The sequence below is a fragment of the Antennarius striatus genome, chromosome 10, assembly GCF_040054535.1.
Source record: "Antennarius striatus isolate MH-2024 chromosome 10, ASM4005453v1, whole genome shotgun sequence".
Classification (NCBI taxonomy): Eukaryota; Metazoa; Chordata; class Actinopteri; order Lophiiformes; family Antennariidae; genus Antennarius; species Antennarius striatus.
The window spans coordinates 13391097-13416759 of record NC_090785.1 but is presented as its reverse complement, the minus strand read 5'-3'; the positions used below and the strand labels follow the sequence as shown (position 1 = coordinate 13416759).

Below are 25663 nucleotides of genomic sequence, written 5' to 3'. Positions count from 1 at the left end.
ATTTTGATGCGGATCTGGGTACATCTGTTCTACATCTTTTCGCCATTGCTGAGCCTTTTATTGTCAACATGTCACCATTATCATGAAAGAGACTTAATTTTGCATGAGGCAGAATAAAGCAATGTCAACATGGTGTGTAAATATGTAGTCAAACCGTGTTTTGTTTTTTTTTAAAATTCAACACATCATGGAAACTAGTCTGTGTGCAACACAGAAGGTATCAATCTATAATATAGTATTCATAAACTATCACTGTATTAATTCTGGAAAGAAGTCAAAACAAATATTCCCCTTTCATCCGTCACACTAGAAAAAGATCAAAACCCTATCCCGAACCCTGGGGGGTTCAAATTGTTTGCAGTTGTACATGGACTACATGTACATTGCTTGCAGTTGTACATGGTGACAGGTTGGACTAGAGGCTGACAAACTAGAACTTTTTTTCATGGCTCTGGAAAAGTAAGGATGCAGAAATAGCTTTGGAGGATCACTAACTTGTAGAAATACAAATATTAGAAAAGGTTTACTTTTCTCACAAATTGAGCCAAACTGACACAAAGTATTTGAGTGAGAATTTTTTTGGCATGGCAATGTCATGTACTTTCTAGCTTCCACTCTGGGGTCTATTCTGGGCTCTCCAAATGCAAAAAAGCAGAGGAGCTGCAGTACAGAATTATGTCATATTCCGTAGTTATTAGATCACTTGGTGGCAATAAAACCACACAATGCATCATTACACATGCAGAAAGGCTTTGGTTCTGTTGCTGGACACACATATCTTCATTATGCTGATCTGTAAATACTGAGCATTGCAGTGACATCATTTATTATCAGAGCATATTTATCATAAGTCTCAATGGGACTGCAGTCAATAATCCAGATAACACAGATAACACACATTGAAAGTGATATTTATTGAACACTAAACATTTTCTGTACAGTTTCATAAACAAATCCTCAAAGTTGCAGCTCTACATCACATAGAAATTAGCATAATGGGCGTGTCAAAGCCATGAATACGGTGTGATATCTACTGATGATGAAACATTTCAGCTAGCTGGATCTGACAGAGTTCCATTTTTACTGACTACACCATCGTGACGTGACGTCTCCTTTAAACCTTTAGAACAACCGTGCACCGCTGATCATTTAGTCCTTGTGTTAAATGTTAGGGATGTAAAGTAACGATGGGAACATCCTCTGGGTTTCACTGGTTATGATGTAAAAATGCACATGCATACAACATTGTTTGATAATATTCTTGATACCCAAATGAGAGCTGGAATCTTACATTACCTCATGAGTTGTTAAAAGGAGAAGAAACATTTCCCATTCCCATTGTTTACTTAAAACAAAACCCACCTGAAAATGAAATCTGGGTTATTTTTCTCTGAGGGACAGAAATTCTGAGCAGCTTTTCTACTGACAGCAAATGAGACACTGACTCCCTGAAGAGTCACAGTAAACCCAAGGTGTTACACGTCTTTTCATGCCTTTTTCAAAAGGCATGAAAAAGAAAACACGCACTCATATGTCTATTAAACTGAGCTGCTGGATTTATAACAGGAAATTTGCAGCCGTAATGCAGGAACTGAATCTAAAATTAGATTTATAACTCAGTCATTTCCAGGTGGGATTGTTTACCAAATTGAATGTGCAACAAAACAATTTACCGGTAAAATTCTTATAAAATGACAGATTTTTGACACACTCTACTTACAATGCATTTGAATCACAACCATGATTTTGTAAAATGATAACGACCTTGGAGTTTCTTAGGTCTCAATGGGTCTTTAAGAAACGTAGGGGACAACACTGCCCCCTCCTGGCTAAAAAAAACCGAGAACACTAGTCAATGCCAACAGGTCGGTGAGAGGTGAATCCGTCTTTCAGCATTTAAAGCCTGATGAAAGCTTCTCATGTCTATGTCGTATTTGAGTTTATAATAGTCACAATAAAAACCGTTAAGTGATATTAGTGCAAATAAATTGCTGTTGCATGCTGTGGTAAGTCTACAGATTGTTGGATTAATAAGTACCTGTGGCTTCAGGTGTCACCAACATGTCACCAACTCTCCTCAATGACTGACCTTTAGGGTAGATGCATGCTCCAATGCTACCATCAAATGATATAAGGCATTACTGATACATTACAGACAGAGATGTAAATAGCACTTCACATTCTGCACTAATGAGTACATTAAGGGACTACCAATTTTAACCACTTTCAATTAATGAAAGTTCAAAACAAATTTAAACAAGTGATATAATTCCTGAATGTTTCATCGACAGTTGTCCTCATCTATAACTTGCCTGACAGTTTTCTTAAGTATCTTCACAAAGTTGTTTCTAGTCTCAGTTGTGTCCAGTTCTTCCACATCCGATCACCTAAATTTGAGTAAGGTAAATTGTATCAGTGGTTGACTTTCATACATGAATACTTCCCACACTTTAAAATTCCATTTTTTTGCAAACCAATACTTTTTAAAATGAATAAATAGTGGTTGGGTGTTCTGTAGTTCAAAAGACGTTTCCTTTAAGAATGATGAAAAAAGTGTGTGTGACAAACCAAGTGTTTTTATTTCATCTTCGTTCTTTTTTACTAAAACCAGGATGTTAACGTTACCTACAATGTAAGTCAAGTGGAAAAAGCTGTATCTGAGAATTTGGTAACCAGCTAGTGCAGGTTTTAGCTGCTGACCTTCAGCAGAGATGAAAAGCGTGCAATGAAGATAATAAATTTGTCAACTCTCTGTTTAGTAGAAAGCAGTTTCTGTTTTAGAAAAGCGTTCCACTTCCCTTTCAACAGGATGCAGGTTTGTCAGACAGCATTGGATATCACGTTCACAGTGGCGCCATGACGACGATGTGGCAAAAATCAGGTTTCTAATCATGGAATTTAGCCTCATGACAACTGATCCAGCTATGGAGCAGATGATGGAAAATCAGAGGAAGATGGAGAAGTTGCTGCAGCTTACGATGCAACAAAGTTTGTGTATGTCAGAGGTCACCCGTGAGTGAAGACGGTGTTACTCTGAGCAAAGCATCTTGTGATCGGTCAAGTACAGAAAGAAAACACAGATAAATGTCTGGAGCGTGAGATACGGTCCACTGAAGGAGATCAATCCTGTATGCCAGTAAGTATCACCAAAGAAATCATGAGCATGACTGCATTAATAGACCTTACCTCTAATAAATAAAGAGCACCCTTGTTCTGGGAAGAGTGGCATAAGTGGGATCAGCCAGTTTACGCACTCTGGAGTAGTTAACAAAGCCTCTGATGAACAGCATGAAGCCTTGATGGTAAAGAAAATAAGATTTTCAGATTATTCCTCATTTGAAACATTAATTCACTTATTTTCACTTTCTACTGCTTTGTCCACCGCAGCAGGTCATGGGGAGCTGGAGCCTATCCCAGCTGGCATAGGGCATGAGGCGGGGGACACTCTGGGCACAATGCCAGTGCTCCACGGAGCCACACACAAAGACGGACAACCACGCACTTGTTGTTTCAAATATAACTTTACTACAATTAAAATTTTTTTTACTACCAACAGCGTCAAGTAATAGAAAAATTTTAACCGGACACTAGTACTGAATTCCAAGTACTGTACTGATATCAGTACATATTATTGTACATAATGTTTCTCACTTACCCAGAGCCAGGAACACCCACCACAACCAGTACTGCCCATCAAAGTAACCGGGGAAGTAGGTCGAAAACTGGAAGAAAGGAAAGATATGGCCAAAACATGATTATATAATATTATGAAGATGTAATCCAGCTCTTTGAAGCCACTGGACCATCATGTTGTTGTTTGTAGTGGTGAAAATTCACTTTCAGATCTTACCCTGACAATAAGAACCCATTTGATGAGGGACAGGCCGAAGCCAGAGATGGCCCCGTAACGGCCAGCGGCTGATGTTGTCAAACAGAACGACAAGAAGAAGCCAATCCAGTTGAAGAGGAATGCCACTGGTGACAGAACATATTATGTGTGAAAAGACCCATAAACCCATATACAGTGTGTTCAGTTTCTTAACACAAAACAACAGGAAAAGAAAAGATTCATTAGTCCTGCTCGAGCGTAAACCAACTATCAGACACAAAGACATAACCTGCTTTCCAGAGGTAATAAACATCTACTAAAAAGACAAGTCTATACAAGTCAAGCTGAAATCTGGTTTCCTTCTTCAGAAATAACAAACAAAAAACAAGTCAACCAACTGCTTACTGAAGAAGGTGAGCATGAAGATGCCATCATTTCCTATTCGCAGCTGGTCAGCATCCTCAAAGTCATCCCTCGCCACAAAATCCTCCTCCTGCACCGACAGGACGGAAAAGAAAGAGGTAAATAACGTTTTACTAAGGAATCAGTCACTGAGTCATGAGGAATGGTTTTAAATGCTGTGCTGAGCTCTACCGTGACTCGTCCAGAGACCAGGGGGATGGCTGCCTCCTCTTTGGTTCTCTCAGCTTCATCATAGGAGGGCAAGGTGGTGGCAACACTATAGGACGGAGGGTTGGGGAACCTTCCTCCGTCTTCCTTGTATTCAAAGAAAGCTGTGGAGGCAACAATAACAATAATAATAACAAGAGTCAGTGACTGCAAAACCTGCAACACCACTGAATTCAAAGATTTACCCTGACCTTCTTTCATAGATCAAAGGTAGTGCTTTTATCTATGGTCTTACTCACACTGGCCTTCTCCCTCGTCTTTATATTTTATCCAGTTCCTGAGTGTACAAAAGTTGAAATTTGACCTTGACCTCCTTTTCTCAAAGCCTTTGCGGCCCCAGTAATGTGCTTTTTGTTTCATCTTTCTATCTATAATGGTTGTGAAGATATTTTGCGGACTAACGAACGGACTGACGAACGAACACACAAACATTGACAATTACCATACATCACCGCTTTGAAGCGGGACGTAATAATAATAATAATAATAATAATATTGATAATAATAATGATAATTACAATAATAACAACAATAATAATTTATATCAAGGTACAGAGGTGTTGTCTTGATGCTAGCAACACTAGTTAATGTGATGTGTTGACTTTGGGTGTAATTTCAGCATTTTATCATCCTCACTATAATATTGTATGTAAAAAATATGCTTATTTGACAACACACTACATTTAAGCTTCATAGGCATGGGGGAAAAAAGAATTTTAATGAATTTATTTCCACCTAAATAGCTTGATTATCAGCTATCACCACTACTGACAGATAAATGGTCAAAATCACAGACAATTAAAAACCATTGTGTTAAAATATGTTTTAACTGATTGATATGGAATTATGAATCAACCCAAGTACTGTATTGAGTTTTAGTATGTTAATGGCACAAGTCTAGGTTATTTATTGACTGATGACCAGCTATCAAACAGACTGATTGCTGACAGACCAAATAGAAGGTCTGATAATGTTTATGTATCATGTCATGCTAGCAAAGCCTTAATCTGTTCCATTTGGCAGCTATACGTAACATACATGTTCCTTTGAGGCCGATCCACGGACTTGATCAGGAAGAGCTTAAGGCAACACCCATTTATGCAACACGTTGCCCTACGCCCTCTTGGGAAATTAGATTACTGTAGATACATCAGACTATTCCAAAAGGCCTTTCCCTCTGCTTGTGCTAAACCAGAGTAAGTCCCATTTGAAGCACCTGTTCAGGTCAAAGTAGAATTAATTTGGAAAGCAAGAGAACAACTAAATAACTGCTCCCAGATCCAGTAGGGGTAGTTAAGCCCAAAAAGACTACCTTACTTAAACAGGTTTGGTGTTTATGCCTGTGGGTGTAGTTTATTTATACACATCAATCTTGTTCATCTTTTTGTACACAAATACGATAATAAAAACCTCATGTTTTTAAATTGAAGTACCCCTCATGTCCCCTCAGAAATATGAACACCTTAGTCTTTTATAATACTCATGTAGGACATGCAGCATTTATATTCCACACATACTGTACATGCAGACCATATTATGAAGCATTCAGCTTTCACCTAAAAAACTTTTCAGAACTTTTGTAATTTTAACCATTCCCTCGACATTTTCATAAAAGGCTGTACGTACATTACCTATTTCTTGGCAGAACAAGTTCTAAATAGTGAAAAATCAAGAATGGGCTTAGACTTGTTGCAACATTAGCATTTAAAGTAGTCATCGGTATAAATAGCTGGTAAAGTAACTTTATGATTAAAAGGATATGACTCAAATTGTTAACTTCAGAGACTAATGTGACTCTGCTGAAAGAAAGTTTCGCAATGATAACTACTTTTGACTCTAGATGTACTTCACCTGTTATGACCAATTCAGGATGCTGAACTTGCTTTCACATTTAGTTGATTCCGCAGTGACATAGATATTTAGAGTCCTACACCTATCCTTTTCTTCTGGCTGATCTGACAGGAGGTGATGGAGCTCTGACGGTTTCTCTTACCTGCATTCGCGGCAGCAACACTACTGTAGGGCGGTGGTGCATCCTGGGCAGGACCCTCAGAGGTTGACTGGGCCGCCTGCTCTTCATTCACCAGCTGACAACATACATATCAGCACATCATGTGTAAAACTTTAATTAGATTAAAATAAAAAATAAAAAACACAGTGGAAGCTATTCTTTAGAGTTCTTGCATATTACTACATTGCAAACTGCACTGCAAGACATTGTAAGTACTGCATATGAAATACTGAAATACAGTACTGTATTACATTCACAGATGTTTTTAATAATGCAAAAAGATTAAAATTTGTCAAATTATTTCCATTAAATTACAATATTCACATTTTAACCTGTAAAACACTCGTTTTAAGCGCACCTAAATTTATATCTTTTAACGTGTAGTGTGACATATTTAGCTACTTCGTTAGCTAATTCGGCAAAGGTTAGCTGCAAGCTAGCGGTTAGCCTTCCACCAAACACACTGGAACATACCTCTTGATATCTGACGTTGCTGTTTTGTTCTGCCATTTTTGAAAAGGGGGAACCGTTGGAAACGTCCTGCTCCCGATTCAGTTGCGAATATGTTTTGTCTGAGAGAAATTTCGCCAACGAAATAGTAAATGTAATGTCGCTTCCTAGTCGGCCATCTCCTTCCTTCTACCCTGTGACGCCCGGACGGCTCAGACAGTGATGCCGCATTCAGGGCTGTCGGAAATTCCTGATTTCTCGCACGGACGATTAAGGCCCAAAATGTTATTGTCCTAATTTTGAATAATTGAGCAGCGTTATTTTATTATAGCACTCATAACAGGTGTTACCTGCATTTTCATTGTACAGTTTGTTTAAGTACAGATATAATACATAGCTAGTAGATGCTGACATTGCTTTCACTCCTTTGCTGACATCCCAGAATACCGAAATTACCATAGCTTTTGTTTATACATTGAATGCGTCAAAGAAACAAACACTAGTCACATAAAAACGTAGTGCAGTAAATAGAACCATCTTTGATGCAATTTAGTTGTTTTTAATCATAATGCTTTGTTAACAGTGAAATAGGATAAAATTACCTGTGTAAATGCTATTATAGTTGTATTCCAGCACTGGCTTTTATTCCACCTTCAGCATCAAGCTTTCTGTGCTTCTGTTTCTCTTAAACACACAATATAAACACTTTGCTGACAGGTCTTTGTTGATATTACTATGAGCCCATCCCTGAATAATTAAGGTTACAGAGAGTATTAAAATGCAATTTCAAATTCTCATGTTACTGAGTTAACAGAATGAAACCCTCAGAACCCACAACAATCACAAAAAGACAAACAAGAAACCAATCAAAATTACTTTATTAAAAAGTCTCTTCAGAAATCATAAGAAGTATCATCATCATCCTCTTCAAAACCAGTTCAGAGCCTGAATTTTAGAATTACTTGCAGTTAACACGAAGCACTGCTTGATGCCTACCAACTTATCTCCACCATAAGTTGAAGGAAACAATGGAATGTTAGTTGTTGAAAAAAAATTACTGAATAGACAACTTAGAAAAGATTTTCTCAGTTCTTCTCCATCCCTAAGGTAGTGTGTCCACCAGCTTGTTGTGTACATGCATCATCCCTAAAGAAAGAACAGGAATCAGCATATTTTTCTATGACTGCCTGCTTTGCAAATATTTTAGCTGAATACAACCTTTTTTCTCATGAAATGTACTAATGGCACAGTGGTTTGCAATTTAGTCTCACCTTTGAAGTACTTCACAGTTTTGACCCGTAATTCCAAAGTGGCATCTTCATCACAAACAAACACTGTCTGTGGGTGCTGCTGGAATGCAGAGACTGTCCACATGTGATTCACACCTTCCTCTATAGCTTTGTATAAGGCAAATGCTTTGTGTGCTCCAGTTATGAGAATCATCACCTGTTAAAAAATACAAAAAGTGAATGAACTGGAGTTCCGAAATAAAATTACAATCATTCCTAGCTAATGACATAATGGAGACTTCTCATAAACGTAAAGGAGAGGGAAAATATAACATGAAAAAAGAAAACAGTCAACAATTCGGTAAACTTCTTACCTCTTTCGCATCCATGACTGTGCCCACTCCCACAGTCAGTGCCATCGTGGGCACTTTTGACAGATCTCCATCAAAGAATCGCGCATTAGCCATTATAGTGTCCTTAGCCAGGGTCTTCACTCGAGTCCTGGATACAAGACTAGAACCAGGTTCGTTGAAAGCAATGTGACCATCTGGTCCGATACCTGGCAGGACAAAAGGAGTAATTTGAATTTTACTGCAATTTCATGCCAAAGGTGGGTAGAACTGTAGTTAGTGACAGTATATTCAGCATAGTAACCTCCTGACCTCCAACAAACAGTTCAATCCCCCCAGCTACTTTTATTTCATTTTCAAAGGCGTTGCACTCTGCCTGCAGGTCAGGAGCATTGCCATCCAGAATGTGGGTATTCTCTGCTTTTATGTTTATGTGCTTGAAGAAATTATTCCACATAAAGGAGTGGTAGCTCTCAGGGTGATCTCTGGGAAGACCTACAGGAATTTATGAAACGATCAGAGCTCTAAATCACTACACACTTCATAAAAATTTCTAATTGGGAGAAACAATGAGGAAGACATACCTACATATTCATCCATGTTGAACGTTTTTACAAACTGGAACGAGATTTCCCCATTTTTGTAGTACTCAATGAGTTTCTTGTAACAACCCAGAGGTGTGCTCCCTGAAAACAAGCAAATGCTTATAAAGAAAGCAAAAGTGGACTCACAAATACAACATGCCAGGAGTCTTCCCCAAAATGGACTCTCTGTTATGATCAAAAGCAAAGTAGGGTTTATTTTTGCAATGGATGCCAACTGCAATTTATGTACAGCTTTTTTTTTTCAATCAGCATGATGCATTGTTTGATTATGAAATTTTATGTTGTTTCCCACAAAATCATTGTAATTTATTTTGAACAGGAGCAGATTCAAGCATCATCAATCATATTATGATTAGTTATTAATCATAACAACATTATAAAGGTATAAAAAATAATTTTGTAAAAATCAGAATGGAATTTGATCATTGCTTAATACAGATTTTTAGAGGGAAAAAAAAGAAAATTCTGACAAAGAATCAGCTGATTTTTGGTAAATGTTGCACAAACGCTCCTGCTCCTACTCGCCTGTCGGTAGGCCCAGGGTGAAGTATCTGTCCGGACCGGGTCCGAACAGCAGGATCTTGTTTCGGATGTACTTTGCTGCCCATTCACTTGCCTGATCGTAGTCATTGAGGATGATCAGTTTCATCGTCCTGCAGGGGGAAAAAAAGGTAAGTTAGAAGTAACGAGTTGCTTCACTAAAGCAACTTCAGGAAATTTCCAAACACGCCTTGACCAGACTTTAGACTCATCAGAGTACTACAACCACACCACCCGGTGACATTAAATTAGATTTTCAGTTTATCGCCTGTGATAGAAGCAGGTAAAAGGCTGACATCTGACGCACCCACGCAACGTGACACTGTGGGTTTAGACCGTCAATAAAACACCTATACCCTGTACGATTTGTAGCTTTCACTCGCTGCAGTCAGGATCCGGGGTAGATCATGTGATTCTTTCTGAACTCCCAAAAAAAAAAAAAAAAAAAAAAACTCACCACGGAGGTGACGATTCCAGCAGTTATGCAACTACCGCTATGCTAGCTAATATTAGCGAGCTAGAAATCACAGCAGCAGCGAGCCTCCGACGTCTCCGGTCCACCCGCTTCTGATTGATTAATATGTTTTGCCTTAGTCGGTCAGCGATAGGTTTAGACACGAGCAACGATGATTGGTAGGGATCGAAGTCAAATTATTACTCTTAGCCAATCAGATGGGAAAGGGGGCGGGTCATGGAGGCGCCACTGATGTGCGTTTACATTTATTTTGTCTCGTGGTTGTTTAGTTAAAAGCATCCCGTCAGCATTTTACAGCCAAAATATAGTGTGTTTAATTATGTAGACAGCTCTAAAGCACAAAAATTGAATGACAAAAGGATGATTACGGAGTGATTAAGGATGAAGTTTCCTGATTTTAACGATTTTTCACTCAATAATGGATGAAAACGATAGATAGATACTTTATTAATCCCGGAGGAAATTGTACATAACGAATCACTACTGGATAAACACCAGGAGAAAAAGAAACCCTGACATCACAGGACATACCACTAGACATACTGTACACAACACTAACAGACACATGCAGCACTAACAGGACTTACACCGTATATACTAAACTATAACTAATATTTAACAGTATAAAATTAAAATATAACCAGTATAAGAGGCAGACCTGAGATGACGAATCTCTTATTACACACATTATTGGACTGTTTGCACTGTTTTAACAAACCTGAAAGTTAAAACACAGTTCATTCAACAGTTAATGGGACATTTAAGCGGTACTGTGCTGTCATTGGTCGATAAGTCCAGTCTGGTCTCATTACCGCCACCTAGTGAATCAGAATCTGGAGCACAATGTGCAATAAGGAAAGGCATTCTTTTAGGTAAAATAGTTTAATTTAAATCTCAAAAAAAAAAAATCGCAGTATATCTCATTTACTGTTGTGCTTAAAGGGCCTGAAAATGACAGGTTTTTCAGTTTAGTCTTATGAAGTGAGGTAGTATTTGATTTCTCTCGACAGCGTAATTCCTGACCCAGGTCTGACATTTGCTGTTTGGATGTACAGTAGTGTGTGTAGTTTCTAGCTGGGTGTTTTCCTATTTAATATAATGAAAGACTAAGACCTATGCAATCTAATCTTTCTTTGTTTCCAGCCCATCATCTTCTGTGTACCAACATATCTGGACGTCACATACATGCCTTCTAGTTTCATTGGTCACCCAATACTGTTGTCACACCGTTTGTCATTATGTCCTGATGAATGCTTCAGCTTCAGCTTCACTCAATGAAACCTGCTGCGTGTTTATTTAGACGGAAGATCTACTCACTCATCACCTTCTAACATGAGGAACCCAAAGGAAATTAGCATATATGCCCTTACTTTCCTTCATGTACGTTATTATGAATACTGAATTGATCATACTAACCGTTCTACTGATGATCTATCAGATCTAATGCTTGTGGTCGATGAAAAGTTGTCAGATTCAATTGCTGCATTATTTCATTTTCTTGTTTTCATTGCGGGGTCAATTATTACCAAGAGCTCTGTGGTATACACTAATAATTGTTGTGTTCCCTCTCCCGTAATAGACACTGAGCTTTACTCACTATAATAAACACAGCTGCCCCACTAGTGTAGACATCTATCGTCAAAGACAAATATCTTGAATGCCCAGTCTGCATATCATAGAGAAGCTGCACTCCCCACTACTGTCCTGAGATCATATGAAGATTTTCATCACACTAAACACAGAGAAATCCAACCACTTTACTCTTCAGGTGGGTTTTCATTCAGTTTTAGGGAGATTAATATAACTTTATACCTCTCTGACATATCACTTATTTTTAACAGATAATTTTTGCTTACACGTTCTTGACTATTTTCCTTTCAACTATTACAGTTTGCAGGATATGTTTGACTTCGGGTTTTGTTACCACTTTTATACAAAACTGTGATCTGCATACAAAGATTTCCATACACTCATACATTTACATTAAGTAGTAACAGAGTGGAGTTTCATTCTCCACAAACTGGAGTGTTCTATATTTAGTCTTTATATTTTCCTGACAAATTGAAAGGTATACATTTTAAGGGTTTTTTCCTGGATTAAGTATGCCTATTATAATTCCTTGCTTCAATTCATAGTGAAGTTGGTCAATGTCTCAATTTAAAAAGTCTCAACAATATTTGACGTTTAATGGGAAAAATTTGAACACAGGACTTCTGGACCAGATTGCCCAAAAGATATTAAAGTATCTTTGAAACATAGCTCCTAATTTGTGGAAACTTTACTCGAAAACCAAAAAATTGTAAAAATAGAATTGCTATGATGTTCTCATTGATTTAAATATTTACACAATCTGACCCAGATTTCTGAAGTCTAAGTTTTTAAAAGAGACCTATTCCAGCATAGCCTAGAAAAAAACTTAACATTCAGAAAAGATTTTCTTAATTGCATTTTAACAAATAAAATAAAGGCTTCAAAACTTTGAAAAGTTGTGGTTTGCTTTCCTTTCTACTTGTCAAACTGGTTGTGAGTCTTAAGCTGACTTTGAGTTAAGAGCTGGTCTAAGTGCCACATATCCATAAATAATCAAATATGTTGGGTTTCATCTATGGTCTTTGAACACAAATTTTTTTTTCCCTGTATAAATTCAAAGCCAGCCGTTGAACTCATCAGAAACTCCTTTAAGTCCAGTACAGTAATGTAACTGTCGACTCATCATCCTTACCCTGAGGTGGCATCTCACCTCCTTCCATTCCAAACCCATCAAAACCAAATGAAGTCATTTTGATGTCTTGGAATTCCATTTAGTCATAAACTTACTTAAACATTTGTTATTCCAGCAGTGGTCAAATTATTCTCTTCTTTTTATGATCTGTTCATAGATTCTCAGATGAGCGCTCCATTTCTTGGTCATGCTCCACACCCAGAATTTCCTGCTCAGCTGCCTTCACAACAAACATTTCTGCAGTTTCACCCAGTTTTGCTGTACATCATCACTACTGTTCATCTGTTTGCGTACTATGGCCACATAGTTACCATACCTGCAATAATTCTGTAATTGCATGCCTTCAGTTATTGGGGGGAAGGGGGCAGTAGCTCACCTGGGGACCAGAGGGAGTGCCGGTTCAAGGCCACCTGCAGAGGTGTCCTTGAGCAAGGCACCGTCCTCTTACAAACTGCTCATTGGGGGCACCCTGAAAGAGCTGTCAGCTGCTCTACCTCCAACTGTATATATATTGTAAGCAGAAAGGCCTCTGGTGTGTCTGTGTGTGTGTGTGTTTGACGGGGCCTGAACACACACATATATATATACATGTTAAAAATATATAGAAATTATGAGTGGAAACATAATTTCCCCAATGGGATTAATAAAGTACATTTATTCTTCATCTTTCTTTGTATTCTCTATACTCTGTACTTTTATCACCACATGAGAACATTGGCAAAATATATCAAACTCTAAAGAAGTGCTACTGACAGAATACGTGAAGATTAATGCAGCAAAACAGTCTCAATGAGGTGCAATCTGCGATACTGGAATTACTATTCTTCCATTTCATGCCAGTATGTGGCCCAGCAAATGTAAATACAGTATAACGCTTTACTTCAGACAGGAATTTATGTCCTCAGAATGTTCTGCTAGTTCCAGCAACTCTCAAGTGAAAAACTCATCTACATTGATGACCTAAATCCAAACTCTTCATATCATACTCAACCCCCAAATTTCCAGAAATGCAACCAAGGGTGTTTGTCTTCCTATAACCTATCTGGACAGGAGCAATTCCTTAGTGAAGCTTGATCCTGAGAAATTTAAGGTAATAAAAACACGACACATGACTGTCAATAACTTTATTAAAACCATAGTGTGACACAGACCAGAACACATACAGAGCACACAACAGAAATAAATACCATCATGTGTACAGCGCTCATTGTCAAACAGGCTTATTGCAGCTGGCTTTTGAATTATGTCATCTGGAAAGAGAGAGGGCATGCTATGTCAGAGAAACCACCAAGACCTGGGCTCAGTGTGCTAATCACGCTGCCTGTTCTTGACTGTGGAGAGCAGTTCCTGAAACACTTTCACCTGCTCAGATATACACCCAGGTTGCAACTCAAACTGAAACAACCAGCTCCCCGTTCAGCTTTGCTGAGGGAGGCTTTAATCGAGGTCCATATCAGGCTTGTTTTCTGACGTTTCTGACGTGGGATTGCCTGTGGTCTCTTTCATTCCCTTGTCTGCAGGTTCTTCCTGGCATTTTTCCTGTCCGTTGACGGGCCCGTTCTGCTCTGTAGGTGTGTCCTCCTTGGGAAGCTCGACTTTGGGCTTGGGCTTGGTCACAATGAGGTTACAAGCAGAAAACAGCTCCTGGAAAAAATCCATTAAGAATGATTTTATTTTAAGAATTACAGCTGTGCATATTATATGTATTGGACATTTATAACTGTCTGAACATCTGGCACATCTCTATTACACATGTATTTTATCAAGTACTTGTTTTCTATTTGTTTTTTGGTGTTGTGATGACTACTCACCCTCGTTTTAGCTTGAATGTCTTTTACTTTGACAGTCGGGTCCACTGACAAGCTCTGTTTGCTTAGCTGGTTCATGGCGCTGTTCATCCAGATCATTGCATCGTTGGTCTGTTTATCCACTTTGGTCACATCGGCTTCATCTAAATGGTCATACTGCTCCTCCTGGGATTCAAAGGGAAATTAAAATAGAAAAATCTTTCTAATTACCGCAGGACTTAAAGCCTTTACTTATAATATGCATTCAGTTATTTTGAGCGGTGTAAAATTTTACCTTCATTTTGTACGCTTCAACAAATTTCATGTACTGCTGGATCTGTTTTCCCATCTCATCAAAGGCTTTAGGTCTCTCTTCAGCTTCTATGTACCTCTCTTGGATAGGCTGGCCAAGTTTCTGCACCGAACAACAAACGTGACTCGGTTAAAAAAACCAAAATACTTATTACACTAATCAATAGAGACAGAGACCATTACTAAAGCAATGATTACCTTTAACTCTGCAAGTCTGTCAATGTACACCTGTTTGGTTTGGTCCTCTCCATCTTCATACAGCCAATTTTCAGTATCCTCCAGCTTTTTTGAAAAAGCCTGACGATCCTAAAAGTGTAACAACAATAACACAAAAAATAAAGGAGGTCAGAAGAGCAGCAGAGAAAATACGAGGGTCTCAGTGTGCAGTAAGTTCATATTTACTTATTCCTCTAAACAATCCAAGGACAGCAAAAGTAAATAAAAGCTTTAATCAAATATAAACAAATGTAATGTGATCACCCGCAAACACTAACTGTCCTTAAGGATATGATCTGAGAAGCAAATCTGTTCATGCAGAATTAATAAAGCACGACAGCGAAGTCCTTCGTTTCCACTGGGACAGAGGTGACCTTTTACTCACAGATTCACTGACAAACTTCTCCAGCATCCCGTGTAGTTTGTCCCTCATGTCGTACACATACTCTTCTACATTATTCTTAGCATCATTCCTCTCCTTCTCCAGCTTGTCCTGCATGATCATCTTACCCTGAGGAAAATCCAAACAGCAACTGTAACCACTGACTACTTCAAAATAGATGCAAGTAATTAAAGATGGCAGATGGATGGATTTAGTTATGGGTGTATAATTGGCGGAATGTTTACTTACCTCATTTTCTACAAAAAGATTCAGCATATCATCTGCAAGTTGCCACTGTGGACTATTTTCAATTGGAAGCTCCAGCAATTTTGTTTTGACTTTGGGCTTTTTGGCTTGTGGAGGCTGGTCAGACTTCTTCTCGCCTTTGCCCTCCTCTGTGGTAGTCTAAGGAAACACAAGAGACATCCAAACGTTTGAAGTATTGTTTTTGAACAGTTATCACTGTGTCAGGGAAATGCGGGTTGAATTCAATCATTTCGTGTCTGTTCTCCAAGACAGAATTCATTGTGGTCTGATGCATCACCTTGGAAAGACAAACTTATTTGATGAAGACATCTTACCTCCATCTCTTCGTTCTCCCGTGGCGTCTTCTCTTCAGTCTCTTTCTCTTTCTGACCTTCTCCCTGAACCTGCTGCTCATCCTGGTCAGTCTGCATCTTGACCTTCAGGTGTAATAAAAACCCAGATGTGTTTTATGTCTCACACCAATTAGATAAGTGTGAATGGATCCAAATACAGAATAGTAAACCAAAGTACCTCTCCATCTTTGTCATTGACTTGCTCCGTCTCCATGGGCTCCTCGTTCTCATCTGACTTGTGCATTTCAACCAAGGAGGCGCTGGAAACACTAAAGATACCGTGGATGTTCACCCGCACCTTGACTTTCACCTTGGAGCTCTCACCAGATGCCTGTGGGACAACTTTCTGGATAAGGAACTGACCTGAAAGGAAGACAAAACAAAAATAGCTTACAATTTGATGACCATTTATAAGCTACGTATTTTATTCGTCTCAGGAGTGTACAAATCATACCAACATGGAAAAGGAAGTGAATACACTGTCTTTTCAAGAGATAACTTTCATATAGCTTCACGTCCTGGATGTGTACAGTCATGATTTGTGGTAATTTCACACAAAATCCAACAACTCTGACAACCAGCTTATGTTGTCAGTGACAAAAGCTGAAATCAGCCTTCACTCCTGTATCACATTAAGTGCAGGACACACAAGTATCAGCTCCTGACATCACTGATAGTGAGAGAAACATGAAACTGCTGAGTTAGGAATGGCCATACTCATTCAACAACCCGTTAAAACAAATGTCAATCATTAAGTCAAATGTGAGTTTGAAAGATATTGAAATAAAAAGACATCAAACGCAACAGTAACATTGACTCTGTCCTCAATGTCAGTGCTCAAGTGACAGCTCAAATGTGAAACACTCAACAGACATGTGAGGAAATTTTTTTACCAGGGTTAAAATTCTTGAGTGCTTTATTGTTAATATGAAACATGGGTCAGGGGGACGTTGTTTCTTACCAATAGTAGGATCGGGGTACGGCATCTCTTTAGGGCAATTGTAGTAGGCCTCCAAAGAAAAAGGCTCTTTGCGGTAGAAGGTCAGCACTTTGGAGAAAGGTGCAGCGTGGTTCCTGGGAAACACCTCGCAATCACTGCAAAGTGAATAAAACAAGTGAATAATAATGATCACAATATTCAAAATCTTTCGAATTAGGAAAAAAAACCCAGTACAGATAATCAAATATTTTACCTTAGTCCTTCCTCTGCAGCAGAATGCCACTTCAAGGAGATGGGATAGGGAACAACATCTGTGATGGAGAACTCACGTACTTTGAAGGCAGGTGACAGTATGGCACACTGTGGAGACAAGTTATTATGACAAAGGACATCAGTGGTAACCATGGTTCTGGAAAGGATCCCAAACCATTAAACGGTGAAGATTCAAGCAGTAGCAGCTGTAAAGAGCAAAGTGATACCTGCAGAGCACATCCTCTTGCCACAGCTTCATCAGCATTCAGCGTGGTGTTCAACTCCTTCCCAAAGAATTTACTGATTCTCTCCTTGATGGCTGGGATCCTGGAAGCTCCGCCCACTATCTCCACTGCATAGATATCTTCCTTTTTCAGTTCTAATGGAACAAAAGTTTTATTGTTGAAAAAAAGAAATAAGCTTGGGTATAATGCATTTTAAAACACTTCACAGGAAACACGGGCTAGTGGAGGAAAGTAGACTCTGTACTCACTGGTCTGTTCCAAGAGACTTTGCAGCGGAGGTTCAACTCGGGCCAAAATATCAGCACACATCTCCTCAAACAAAGCCCTAATGCAAGGCAAAATGTGAACATAAGCTTAAAAATGAAATGAACATAATCAAAATAGCATGCATACGAAAAAACATATGAAATGACTTGATATAATTAACTAATGTTTTAAGAAATAGCTGTCGCTCGACCTGTTCAGTTTCCCAGTGACATCGATATCATTCATGAAGCACTCGATGTTGAGTGGAAGGTCAGAGGAATTGGCACTCATCAGTTTTTTCAGTTTTTCACACTCCTGGTAGAGCCTGACCAGAGCCCTTGGCTTTGACTTGACATCCAGCTTGTACTTCTTGCCAAATTCCTCACAGAAATACTTCACAAGTACGTCATCAAAGTCCTTTCCTCCCAACTCTGGGTCACAAGCTGTAGAAAGTATCTGAGACACACGGAGACGAGGTAAAGATTTGATTTGAAGGAATGACGCAAACGTTTTCACACAAAATTACAAGAAGATGTAGAAAATGTTCATTTGTCATTCACACCTTGAGTTTGCCCTTATTAAAGGCACACACTGATGTCTGGTAGCCAGAATGACCCAGATCCACAAACACCACATTCCTGGCCTTCTCCTCAGGAGCAGGAAGGTCCTGTTTATAGATTCCATATGCCAATGCAACTGTAAGGAATAGAGTGAAATTACCAATGATTTTAACTCCTGAACTCAAGGTCGAACTGTGCCTTTGTACGACTCGTGTATCTGCATGGCAACGCTGTCGAAGTGCAGCATCAGAACACCGAGTACAGACCTGCAGTTGTCTCGTTCATGAGCCTGAGGCAGTTGAGTCCAGCGATCTGAGCAGCATCCACCACTGATCTCCTCTCTGCATCGGTGTAGTAACAGGGAACCTATTTCCAACAATGAAATTTTTTTTAATGGATTCATGATTTAGCTTGAAGACACTCACAGGTACTTTCATTGACTCTGCTTGATTAGGTCTTGAGTCTGCGTGAAGCCTTGCTGAAATTATGCGATGCCATTCTAATCTGGACACATGGTAGTGGGTGTAATCAGGCATCTAATGAGAAAGCACTGTTATGTGTTGAGCATTTATGAACAAAGACTACATATTTACCCATTGCACAACCAGAATCCAAAACTGCAGAACAACATGCAGTACTTACAGACACGACACAGTCAGCCACTGGTTTCTTAAGAGCATTCTCTGCCGTCTCCTTCAGCTTGGTCAGCAGCATGGCTGTCACCTGTTCAATGCTGAACACCTTGTCTTCCTCCATATACAACACCTTTAAAAGAAATGTTTGTACAAATGTTGTACATCACCCTGAATTTTTCTACTGTGCTGATTCAAAACTAGAGATCAGGAGCACTTATCTAACCATCTACCAAAAGAAGGTAAAAAATGCACAATTTTAGATATTCTTTAGTCAATAAATAAATAGCAAAAAGATTATTTCATACTTTTGGATGTAGTGAGCAAAGATTTATGTCTTTATTACGATGTCCTGTGTTAAAATTCGAGACATTGCCATGTGTCTTGTGGAACTTGTATTGCAAATTACAGTTCAGCTAACTTCCCCTGAAAGCAGTCAATTGATCTTTAAATGTGTATAGCACTACATATATTAACACAGATACTGTTTGTGTTGTTGAAAGCAATTTGGTATGAACAGCTCTAATCAAGAACAACTTTCCATTACTGTAACTGTCTGAGCCAAAGTTAATCTATTTTTCTTTGAACTATGCCTGAAATGCTGTTTCTTGGCTTTAACTAATCCTTTCTTAAAGATGAAGGTGTTGCATCTATTACCAAATATGATGATGATAATAAAATAAAATCCACCGGCCAGGTTGTAATAAGCACATGATGTAAATCTGGTAGGTTTCTAACACATCAAATAACTGTTGTCCTTCACGCCTTACCTTGATGCCAGTTGTTCCTGTAGGCATCTGTGCAATATCATAGACCAAGCTGTTTTTGAGGCGCTGAACATACTGGTCTGAATATGCCCTGCCATGAAATCTCTTGAAGCCTTGGACTGTGTTCTTACAGTTTGTGACAACCTATTGATCAAAAAAGAAGAAGGAAAATGAATTACATGCATATCCTACAAAATACACCCTTGACTTAAATCCTAATGCTGTGTGTTTATTCAGTGTGAACAAACACACAGAATATGCATCCCTGGTGAGTCCTGCTCCCACTCCACGCATTATGGAATGATTGTTACAACCTTCCATCAGATAATTCACCAGGAACAAACTGTCACACCAGTCCCATCAAAACCATACCTGGCTTTTAGCAGCTGCACCGATCGATCGATTCCGGGGTCCAAAAGAAACGCATGCCCTAAAAAAAAAAAACCCAGAAAGAACAATGCAGATCACTGTTGGACGTCATTTTCCACAAGGATGCCTATTTGGGTTGTATTGATCCACCCACTATGTTAACGTTGGATTCTGATGATTGTTTATTTTGAATAAATCTTTTAATTTATACAGAACAATAAATTCTATATTTTAATGCATTCTACTCTTTGGATCGAGGTTTTAAACATCAAGCCTCTTTGACAGCTAGAATAGGGCCTCCTTTCATCATGCGCCCATTCACGCCTGAAGATACAAAAAAACCGTTATCTGAATATTTTGATCATGTATTAATTTGTTCAGGTTGATATGGATAATATCTGAGCACTAAGACATTACAGGAACCACGGATGAATAGAAAGCAGAACCAGGACACCTTAATACTGAACTCACAATGGTTTTGTTCCTTCTAGCATTAGCTTTAGCAATCACATGCCGTTTCCTGTTGTGAGCTCCATTAGCATGCTAACTAGCCGCTAGAAACATGAACTTAATTTAAAAATTTCGGCGACAGAGTGGATTAGTTCACAATCAGTCTTCCCCCCCCCCCCCCCCCACCAACACATTTAACACCAAAGCGTGTGTTTAACGGTACTCACGGTGTACATCGATCGCTGTACTCGTTAGCGACCGTCTCGATCCCTCCGGCTCTGGCTACAGCTACATAGCAGTTCATGAACCCGACGTCAAAGCCGACAACAGACATGTTTGCTGGCGAAATGAGAAACAGGTAGAGTGCAGTAGTTTGAGAGAAGGGGAGTGGGTCCGGTGCTGAACGTGACAGCAGCAGCTACAGTGGGTTTAAGTCAGTGGACGGTGATACACCCTTGTTCTTGTTCCATGAATGTGACTAGCAGCATGCGGTACGCCGGCTGATGCGTGACAGCGTTCCGGAATTTTCTACTGCGCGGTTGACCAATAGCATCCGACTGCAGAGAGCTAGACCCTCCTATCTTGCGCCACCCGATGGCGAGGAAAGGAATTACAGCAGCAGGTACCGACCTGAAATGTCTTCTGTCGGCATTTTCCCATTTGGTGATGCCACATCGGATCTTCATCATCTTCTGATGCCCTCTCTGTCTTGGATCCTCTTCCTCCTCATTCCCACACGTACATGTCCTTCCTCACTGCATTTATAAAACTAAATGCTTATAAACCTTACCAGTCTTTGTCTTCTCTTCTTGTCTGGCAGCTCCATCTTCAGGATACGTTTCCCTGCATCATCCCTCCTGTGTACATGTCCAAAAAAATTCAACCTTGTCTTTCTCTACTTCCCACCAAAATGTCCACCATGAGCTGTTCCTCTAATGCTCTCATCCAGAGAATCTTGTCCTTTCTGGTCACTCGCATTGAAAGTCTCAACACCCTCACAATGCTGGTCTCCTTGAACCTTACCTGATGTACATCCTTGTCAGCCGTGTTCCCTTGCCTAGCTAACCTGTAAATGTGCTTTTCTACTTCCTTTTTATGTAGCCTTTCATATAACCTATTATATGACTTTCCCCATTCAGTTCTGAAATGTAAAGCTGGGATTTCAGTTTGTAGCTAATTTGAAGATCAAGTCTGTTACGAATCTGCATTTACTGTTCATCTACTGCTGATTTCATGACTCAAGTTTTTCTATGACCAACGCTATTTATCCTAATGCCAATACAGGCAAATGCTTGTAATCACTTGTCTTGTAATTAAAAAACTAAAATTAGTCAAAATCACTTGGAGACATGAACAACTTGTTATCTTTAGTATTAAATGTAATCATTTTTTGCAAAATGGTCATTATTCCCAAATCCAAAAGTGGCATCATGTTAGCATTCCTACTTTTGGGGCAGGTAACCTCTGTCTCCATTCAGGGGGTCAGTGTGGATGTTGTTCAGGACTACAAATACTTAGGGGTCCACATTTACAAAAGACTAGAATGGGGGAGGCACAAAGGAAAGCCATCTCTTTTTTCTGAGGAGGCAGATGTCGTTTAACATCTGCACCACCAGAGGATATTTTATGTCTCTGGTGGCCGATGATGATGACTGTCCAAGTCAAGGGTCATCTTGGACATGTTTGTGATTTTAGTGTACTGTAGTCTGTACTGACTTGTCTTGGTCTTTGTAACTCTTTGCGTATGTCTTGATCAGGACTCCCTGGGAGAAGAGTTATTGTAACTCAACGTGACTTTTCCTGTTTAAATTATGGTGTAATCCCAACTCCACTTGTCCTGGCTAAATAAAGGTTAAACAAAAAATAAAAAACGTTTTCAGTTTATTTTAAGCTAGATGTTAAAGATATATTGCAGCACAGAAGAAGTCTTCAAATTGGAATTGATAGATGACTGGGAATTGTGTCCTGATTAAGAATTTCTCGAAACTAGATTAATTACATTAGTACTAAATTTGTATTGAAACTTGTAAAGCTGCAGTATTAGCATTCTAGCAGAAGAGAATTGAATTAATGAATTAAAAGACTAAGTTCATATATATAATCTTCATCTTTATTGTTGAATCAGAGTTGAAATCAATAACAGGAGCAGTTCTCAGAGGGGTGACAGAAGTTTATTCATCATTCTCGTAGTCAGCAGCAACCTTCCGTTTGCTCTGCTGATTGACGCTGTTACCCCAGGTATATGTCACATAGAAGCCAATGAAGGCTGAAAAGGAACACCATAAACAACTTAGCAACAGGAATGAAACTAGAAAAATCAAATAAATAAAATATCATAAATATCATAGCATCCCAGTGAAGATGTGAGGATATTAAAGGCTTAAAATTCACAATCATGCAATTACTTCTGCAATCCAAAAGGATATGGATGGGCTGTGTCTTAAAACAGCTTTCATAATTTTTAAATTAGCGTGATGAACTTTCTGCAATTAATCAATATGTTTCTGAAAATAAAAATGCCTTAGCTACACTCCTTTGCACAAATGTCAACAGACATAAAATTATGATAACAGATCATTGATGACTTTCAAAATTTCAATGATTACATGTACATAATATTTAGGTAAATATATCAATCATGGTGGCTTGAACAGACACACTGGCAACTCACGTGGGGCAACTTTAAAGAAAGAAGCTTTGAACCGTCTCCAAACATTTGGGATACCCTTTGAGAAGTAGTTGGCGAACGCCTTCTGCTCAAAGGGGGACAAACTGTAGGTGACCACATTTCTGACCTTGGCCAAGTTTCCAAAGTGGAGACCCATATTCAACCTCAAGCTGATCTGAAATGAAAATTTACAAAATAAGTTAACATGCATTCAAGACCATTAACAAAAAAACATAACTGGCACAATAAACAAACAGGAAATCAAGAGAAACCTTTAGTATTTTTAAATCCATTTCTGAAACACTATCTACTGTATAACTTATTGTCTCTTTGATCACACACACACACACACACACACACACACACACACACACACACACACACACACACACACACACACTATGGTCAGTGTAGGGACATTTCCATTAGTTTTTAACACACTTCATGACTTTCCACGAGCCTATGTCACAGGAATGACTTTCTGGTTAATGACCAGTGAGACTCTTCGGATAATTTCGTTCTTCCCTTTTAGTCATTCTTCTAGTAGAACAATTACTTCTATCCATCATCAATCGATGGATAGAAGTAATTGTTCTGATGCTGAGTTCTTCCATGAAGCCTCTCGGAGGCTCTGGATGACCCCATTTAATCACAATCGCTTGTATGCAATGTTTAATGATTTAAGGTGGATGGTAGTACAATTTAACATTTTTCTGTCATTGTTTAGAAACTGTTGTATAAATTAAATGGGATTAACTGACTGAAGTCTTCGTAGTGTGCGCTTCAATTATTAGACCAACGTACGGGACAGACACAGGCTGGATGTTTCGCAATGTGAGTAGAATACTAAACCACAGAGCTAGTTAGCATCGCTAGCTAAAAGGAGGCTAGCTGCTAAAGTACAGATCTTGAAGCGTTTCCGCGGCTGGTACGGTAATTTAACAGAACTCATTCAAATCATTCAACAACAAATAGCAGTCAGATCTAACGCCACTAAACGATTAAGTGTACTCTCACACCGTTTAACCGACAGCTCGGACACTCACCTTCCTGCTGCTTTAGTAATACCTCCAAGTCCTGTGTCCTTTGGTTACTTCTTCGTGTTGTATCCCATCGGGCTGCTTATGGAGGCGTGTAGCGCCACCTATTGGGCCGGAGTTGTCGCTCCACGGAGCGGTGAACGGCAGCACAAGTGAAAGGGATCTGCACCCACGAACTACTGTCAACCATTTATTTCCATATACATGTGACTTTTTTTTAGATTCTATATAGTCATGAATTTTGATCAAACACATGTAGAGTTCCATGTATTTTCATTTATCAGTGCAATTTTTTTTTCAGACTGATTGTAGTTAAAATCTGCGAACATAGCAACATACCAGAATCAGTGGTAAAATCATCTTTTTTCTCAGATTAATTGTTAAGACAGTTCGGGAACACCAAACTGATAATTGACATGACACAGACCAGGCTTTTCCCTCATGTTAGGTTTCCACATAAACTGAGCTTGAACTCAGTTTGAATTTATTTTGCCACATCAAGTGAAATAAACCAGACTAAACAGAGCAAGCATATCATATTTGATATGAAACAGCTCCCACATTCCTTGACAACTTCTGTGATTTGCAACTATATAAATAAAATTGTGGAATTGTTACAATATTGTCAGCAATAATGGACATTGACGTGCAGCAACTAGGACACTTTAGCAGGTTACATGAACAAACAGGAAAAGACTTTCATCAAATCCAGTTTTTTGGCCTTGTTCTTGCCCTCAGGATAAAAACCCGGCCTTCATCACACCCCTGTTGTAACAGCAACACCAGGAAGGTAAAACACATCCTGTGTTTCATGAAGCACATCATCAGGGGATTATTAACAATGCTTGTCTGGCAGGTATGAGAGCTTGAAACACTGATGGAATACCTCACACATCTTTGTGTGACTATGCATATCACTGTAATCCAACTACTGTAGTTTGCTGTCTAGACACAAAATAAATAACTCAAATATTAGTCTTTGGTGCACTAATCTTCTTCCCATGTTCTACAAGCAGGTAATGTTAACTGTATGCAGACAACGTTTATGCAAGTTCTTTATTTTCCAACATTCCAGAGAATATGTCTACATATTTTTTACTTCTTTTGAGTTTCCCTAAGCTGAGCACAGACACACAGTGAATTCATTCAGTTTACATAAATAGATATGACATCCATTTAGTCACATTCAACCGGTACAAATTCATATGCAGTCAATCCATACGTATGCAGTCACTCAGTGACCAGAAGTAATAAATACACACTGAAATATTGACAACTTTCATTCTCGATATTATGAAGACAACTGCCATCTAACCTGTCTGTTATCCCCAGGAATAAAATGACATGTAAAAGGTTG

At 39.0% G+C, this 25663-nt stretch overlaps 4 protein-coding genes across 4 annotated transcripts; all 4 read right to left on the bottom strand.

The window, feature by feature from the left end:
* Positions 1-895: 895 nt before the first annotated feature.
* Positions 896-7126, bottom strand: ndfip1 (Nedd4 family interacting protein 1). Its single transcript, XM_068325330.1, has 8 exons — positions 6945-7126; positions 6453-6546; positions 4424-4563; positions 4235-4322; positions 3851-3975; positions 3656-3722; positions 3187-3295; positions 896-2387 (listed from the first exon to the last, which is right to left on the bottom strand). The coding sequence occupies exons 1-7, from the start codon at positions 6978-6980 to the stop codon at positions 3189-3191; spliced, it is 657 nt and encodes a 218-aa protein (XP_068181431.1). The 5' UTR covers positions 6981-7126; the 3' UTR covers positions 896-2387; positions 3187-3188.
* A 653-nt stretch (positions 7127-7779) lies between these two features.
* On the bottom strand, positions 7780-10090 carry gnpda1 (glucosamine-6-phosphate deaminase 1). The gene is made up of 6 exons (XM_068325501.1): positions 9626-10090; positions 9084-9181; positions 8812-8994; positions 8524-8708; positions 8192-8366; positions 7780-8066 (listed from the first exon to the last, which is right to left on the bottom strand). The coding sequence occupies exons 1-6, from the start codon at positions 9751-9753 to the stop codon at positions 8023-8025; spliced, it is 813 nt and encodes a 270-aa protein (XP_068181602.1). The 5' UTR covers positions 9754-10090; the 3' UTR covers positions 7780-8022.
* Positions 10091-13950: 3860 nt separating this feature from the next.
* hspa4b (heat shock protein 4b) lies at positions 13951-21116 on the bottom strand. The gene is made up of 19 exons (XM_068325123.1): positions 20826-21116; positions 20152-20209; positions 19783-19923; positions 19023-19145; positions 18647-18746; positions 18383-18516; positions 18032-18276; positions 17823-17899; positions 17557-17708; positions 17331-17437; positions 17099-17232; positions 16316-16500; positions 16120-16221; positions 15788-15943; positions 15542-15667; positions 15139-15246; positions 14924-15043; positions 14653-14814; positions 13951-14485 (listed from the first exon to the last, which is right to left on the bottom strand). The coding sequence occupies exons 1-19, from the start codon at positions 20930-20932 to the stop codon at positions 14279-14281; spliced, it is 2544 nt and encodes an 847-aa protein (XP_068181224.1). The 5' UTR covers positions 20933-21116; the 3' UTR covers positions 13951-14278.
* Positions 21117-22686: 1570 nt separating this feature from the next.
* uqcrq (ubiquinol-cytochrome c reductase, complex III subunit VII) lies at positions 22687-24413 on the bottom strand. The gene is made up of 3 exons (XM_068325998.1): positions 24313-24413; positions 23270-23441; positions 22687-22864 (listed from the first exon to the last, which is right to left on the bottom strand). The coding sequence occupies exons 2-3, from the start codon at positions 23421-23423 to the stop codon at positions 22770-22772; spliced, it is 249 nt and encodes an 82-aa protein (XP_068182099.1). The 5' UTR covers positions 23424-23441; positions 24313-24413; the 3' UTR covers positions 22687-22769.
* Between the last annotated feature and the right edge of the window lie 1250 nt (positions 24414-25663).